Genomic DNA, 5913 nt, shown 5'->3' with positions numbered 1-5913 from the left:
AAAACTTCTCCAACCTTTTCTTCTTGGAAATGATGTCCTTCAGGAATTTAACATAGTTTGGCATTTGTTCCAAGGTATCTGCAAATGGAATATTTTTGTGAATTTTTTTAAAAATATCCAAAAACTTAGAAAATTTTGCTTATTTAATTTTTGCTTTTGAAAGCGTTGAGGATAAGGAAGTGGAGTAGAGAGAATAGAAGGATTGTCAGGAAATGAAATTGCTAGAGTCATGTTAGTCTCTCTTAGTGTGGCATTCATTTATTCTACTTTATTCTTGCTTTGGCCATTGTTCGTAGCTATAGGGGTGGATTTGTTTTCCTTTCATGTGACCTATCAATTTCTCTTCCACTCCTAAGTGTAGTGGCCTTACATTGTTCCTTTGGATTCACTTCTATGTTGCTAGGATTACCACGATAGTTGTAGTACCGATTGTTGATGTATTGAACTTGTTCTTGACTCACTTCATTACTTGGAACTGTCATACTTGTAGCTGCAACATATCCTGCACTTTGTAGTATCCTTTGGGTTGTCAAAGCTTAAATATGATGAGATAGAGTAGCAACTTGATGTGAAAGGGGTGCTAACGGTTCCAATTCATGAATTCCAACAACTTTCTTAACGATAGTTCTTTCAGTTGGCCATTGATAGTTGTTTGAGGTCATTTCTTCCAAACGATAGGTAGCACCTTTAGCTATTTTTGACATCAAAGTTCCACCAGAGGTAGCATCAACTATAGTTCGAGTTTACCTATTTAACCCATTATAGTTTGAGTTTGCCCATCAACTAGTCTGGCATGCCGTGTTAATGGCAACGTCGAATAAAATCTCTATACCTTTCCCATTCTTCATAGAGTGATTCGAAATCATTTTGCTTGAATTGACCAATCTCACTCCTGAGTTGGGCTATTTTTGTAGGTGGAAAGAATTTAGCAAGAAACTTTTCAGCCATGTCCTGCCAACTAGTGATGCTTTCCAGTTGTAGAGATTTTAGCCAACCTCTTGCCTTGTCCCTTAAAGAAAATGGACATAATCGCAATCTAATAGTGTCTTTAGTAACACCATTAATTTTTACAGTATCGAAAATCTCCAAAAACATCGTCAAAGGAATATTGGGATCATCAAGTGGCGATCCGCTGAATTGGGCTTATCGCACCATGATAATCAAGGTAGGTTTGACTTCAAAGTTTTTGCCATTAATGGGTTGGCGCCTTATACCTAAGTAGTTGTCATTTATAACTGGCCGTGCATAATCCTTCGAGGTGCATGGTGTGCATCATGCTGTCCGTCTGCCATGGCCAGTATTTTATTTTTTCTTCTTGATCTAAAAGTTTTTTCAATCTCCAGATCAAAAGGAGAAATATCACGAGATCTAGCACGATAAATCCAAAGTCAAAAGCATAGCTATAGAACAAAAATAAAATATAAAAATAAAATAAAATACAATTCTAAATTAAAACCAAGATTACTTTCTATCGATATTAGCAAAAATAAGAATAAATCAATCCCTGGTGATGAAGCCAAAAACTTGTTTGGAATTAGACTACATTGTTTTCCTAGAATGAAGAAAATTTAGTTTATTCTAAAAATTAAATTCAACATAAACGAATTCACCATAATTTCTCTGAGAGATATGGAAGAAAATGAACACGGAAAAATACTCTCGCCATCCCAACCTCTCAATCGTAGCGTCTTCAAAACAAAAGGAAAATCTATTCTTCCATTATATCTCGTCCATGCGTCCACGAGCCAAGATCTAAAGCTGCCTTTTTTCAAATAAAATTTTCATTTAAACGAGAGAAAGTCTCTAGATGATAGGCTTCTAAATTTTGGATCTTCATTTTCTTTATATCTGAAATAAAATTTAAATGATGACAATGACGCCTAAAATCAATAAAAATAAATAAAATTAGACTATAGTTCAAATTAAAGAAATGATAAAATATTTTAAATTATGCAAGTCATCAGTTCCTCACCTAAAAGACAAAATAGTCCCCCATGCCATGTGGTGCCTACTACAACCCTAGAGAGCACTTTGGGCCTTCTAATCCCTAGTACTTCTCTTGGTGGCCAAATTTCTGTATGGGCCTTGTTGGGCTTCCTTTCACTTTTCCTACCTTAGAGCCTTCTAAACTAAGGGTCCTTAAGATCCAAGAATAAGGCCTACTAAGTGCTTTTATTCGCACACTTAGCTCTATTAATCTCTATCCCTAGAAGATTGAGAGATCTTTTACAATAAGATAATTAATAAAAGAAACAGGGACTTGGAAAAGTCCGCGTTCTCACAAAAAACCAACTCAATTATAAACAAACTCAATTATAAGCATCATGGATGAGCATGGAAGATCAGTCAATACACAAAGAGAGGTGAGCTCTATGTTTCAAAGTTTTTTTCAAAATCTATTCACATCCTAAAATCTGGATAAAATAGAGGATTGCATTAAGCATATTCGGTCCTCAGTTTTAGTTAAGATGAATAACCAACTGACCAAAGATATTGACGCTTCTGAAGTAGAGTATGCCATTTTCAAAATGCATGGCTTGGGATCCCTAGGTCTAGATGGATTCCCAACATTTTTTTACCAAAACAATTGGCCTGTGGTCGGAATTGAGGTGTGTAGTGCAGTTCAAGAAGCTTGTCAGTCAGCCAAATGGCCAAGTGGCTTTAATGCTACTTATATAACTTTAATTCCTAAGGTTAAAAACCCCAGAAAAGTTACTGAATTTAGATCAATTAGTCTGTGCAATGTCATCTACAAGATCCTTGCAAAGGTCATGGAAAATAGATTAAAGAAGTTTCTACTCAGAGTGCTTTTGTGCTTGGAAGGTTGATCACTCACAACATCATTGTGGCATTTGAGGCAACGCACACAATGCAAAGTAAAATGAAAGGAAAGGAGGGATATATGGCTATGAAACTTGATATGAGTAAGACATGACAGAATTGAGTGGGAATTTCTGAAAGCAGTCATGAGGAAAATGGGGTTTGATAACAGATGGATTGAGGCTATCATGAGACATGTCTCATCAGTCTCATACTCTCTACTCATCAATGGTAATCCTCAACAATCTTTTAATCCCTCTCGAGGTATTAGATAGGGGTGATCCACTATCACACTATCTTTTTATTATGTGTGCTGAGGCATTAAGTAAGCTCATCCAAGTAGTAGAAGATACAAGAGCTATAACAGGAGTGCCATTAGCCCGAAACAAAATGCATATTAGTCACCTTTTCTTTGCAGATCACAGCCTTCTCTTTTGTAAGGCCAACTCCTTAGAGTGGAGTAGACTAATTCAGGTATTGGATACCTATGAGCATGTCTCAGGCCAAAGACTAAACAAAGAAAAAACTTCTATATTTTTCAGCAAAAATACTAGCAAAGGTCAAAGAGATTATAACTCAAGTGGCTAGAATTAAATCTACCCAGGCTGATGAAAAGTATCTAGGATTACCTTCCTTAGTGGGTAGATCAAGATCAAAAGGCTTTAAGAGCATACTGGACATAGTAAGGGATACAATAACCAAATGAAAAATGAATTTCTAATCCCAAGCTGGAAAAGATATCCTCCTCAAATAAGTAATTCAATCCATACCAACATATAGTATGGAGTTTTCAAGATTCCCAAAAATATCTTGGTGGAGATTAATAGAGTTATGTAGTAGTATTGGTGGGGTCCAAAATCTGAAGAAAAAAAGATATGTTGGTGTTCATGGGAAAAAATGGGAAAAGCTAAAGTAGTAGGTGGTCTTGGTTTTTGAGATCTTGAACACTTCAACCTAGCCACGCTGGCTAAACAAGCCTAAAGACTAATCTAGATCCCAAATTCCTTAGCTGCCAAAGTCCTCTCCACAAAATACTATCTAGAGAATGATTTCTTAAAACCTAGAATGGGTAGAAACCCTTCTCTCATCTGGAAGGGGCATTATGGCAGCAAAGCCCTTGATCATCAAATGGATGTTTTGAAGAATTGGGAATGGTAACTCTACCAAAATATGGCATGATAAATGGCTTCCATATCCTACATCTTATAAGATCCAAGTGGTGTTAAAATGCTTGACCCCGAGGCAAAAGTGGAAGCTCTCATAGATCCAGAGTCAAAGTCCTGGAATGTGAAGTTGATTAAGGAAATCTTCTCATAAAATGAAGCAGAAACTATCCAATAAATTCCATTGAGTGTGTGCAATAATTACGATAAAATATCTGAAAATGTACAACAAATGGAATTTTCACAGTAAGAAGTGTTTATCATCTACAACTTGAAATGCAGCAAAAGGCAAAGGGACAATCCTCGAATTGTTTAGGCAGAAAAGAAAAATGGGGGAAGCTGTGGAAGATACTAGTGCCAAATGCTGAAAAAGTATTCCTCTGGAAAGCTTGTAACAGTGGACTACCAACTATGAAGAACATTTTCAAGAGGAAGATTGTTAAGGATCCAAACTATCCTATGTGCCTATAGCAAGAAGGAAGTATGGAACATACACTCTGGGAATGCGAGTCAGTTAGAGATTATGGAATCAATGCTCAATCCAATTGCAGAAAAGAAGTATCATGAAATAGTCATTTAGAGAGCATATGATCAGCATGCTTGAGAACCTGGATGGGGATGTTTTAGCAAGAATGACAGTAGTGGCATGGAGGATATGGAAGAGAATGAATGAAGTTGTATTTCAAGAAGAATTCACTAGTCCCAAACTCCTCTTGAAGCAAACTTCACGAAAACCGCAAGATCTCAGATTGTTGAATCACAAGCCATCAAGCTCGTTGAATTCTGAAATTGACCCTTTAGCTCAATGGTTAGCTCCTCCTATTGGTTACTACAAAATCAATTGGGATGCTACAATGGATAATCAAAAATGCAAAGTAGGCATTAGCATTGTCATTCGAGATTGGGAAGGGAAAGTCATGGCCACAATGAGAATGAACAAATTCCTTTCCCCTGATGCACACCTAGCAGAAGCAGTGGCAGCCCTCCATCCTATTTTATTGGGGATTGAATTAGGCTTGAGGGATATCATTTTGGAAGGGGATGCTCTAAATGTAGTCAAGGAGATAAATCGAACTGAAGATCATTGTGGTTAGACTGAATTGGTTATAGGAGAGCATCAAAAAGTTCGAAAACTGGTTTGTCATTCATACTGAAAGGGCTACTAATCAAGTGGCACATTGTCTAGCCAAAAAGGCTCTACAAATTGATGATGTATTGATTGAACTTGAGGAAATTCCAAGTTGTATTGCTACTATGATTTAATGAAAATGAATACCTTATCTTTAAAAACACAAAAAAACAAAAAAAGTGAAACAAAAGCTTAAAAGACTTTTAGATTCACCTCAAACTTGCTCACCAAGTAATTTGTCTCATTAGTTACAAGGAAAGTGTAAAGCTGGGCAGAAAGTAAAGAATAAAGTTCTTTTTTTTTTTAAGATCGGGTAGTGACTTGTCCAATCGTGATTCTCTCCCAAATTTATTGAGAACGCCCTCACTTATGGAGGAGGAATACCGTAGTAACAAACAAGACACTTGGGATTTACAAATAATCAAACAAAAAGATCCCAAGCACCATAAAATACCAATCAAACAGTCTAAATAGGCCTATATATATGGATATAAAACACAAAGCAAACTGAAACTAAAGACGTAAATAAGGAAGACTCAACTTGTCCAAACGAATAATGCCTTTTAACAAGCTTGGAATCTTATCATGTATAGCCAAACAAGAAGAAACACCATTCTCACCTGGACGAGCCAAAAAATTAGCAGCTTGATTAGCATCCCGAAACTAATGTGAAATTGTATAATTTATGCGATGTAATTATGCCAAAACTTCCTCCCAAAAATCCTAAAGATACCAAACATTGCATTTACCAGAAACAACGTAATCCACAACTAAATGAGAATCACATTCAATCTCTAGGGA

The 5913-nt window shown here is 36.3% G+C and overlaps 1 protein-coding gene and 1 non-coding gene across 2 annotated transcripts; both read left to right on the top strand.

Annotated features, from left to right (window-relative positions):
* Window positions 1-793: 793 nt before the first annotated feature.
* Window positions 794-900, top strand: LOC122274851. Its single transcript, XR_006228392.1, has one exon. It is a non-coding gene; the product is annotated as a small nucleolar RNA R71 (small nucleolar RNA).
* Window positions 901-4570: 3670 nt separating this feature from the next.
* Window positions 4571-5077, top strand: LOC122274482. Its single transcript, XM_043083520.1, has one exon. It carries the CDS (start codon window positions 4571-4573, stop codon window positions 5075-5077), a length of 507 nt encoding a protein of 168 aa, XP_042939454.1.
* Window positions 5078-5913: the final 836 nt, after the last annotated feature.

This window comes from Carya illinoinensis, chromosome 8 (assembly GCF_018687715.1).
Source record: "Carya illinoinensis cultivar Pawnee chromosome 8, C.illinoinensisPawnee_v1, whole genome shotgun sequence".
NCBI lineage: Eukaryota > Viridiplantae > Streptophyta > Magnoliopsida > Fagales > Juglandaceae > Carya > Carya illinoinensis.
Note: the sequence above shows the minus strand (reverse complement) of the source record. Positions and strands in the feature narration are given on the sequence as shown.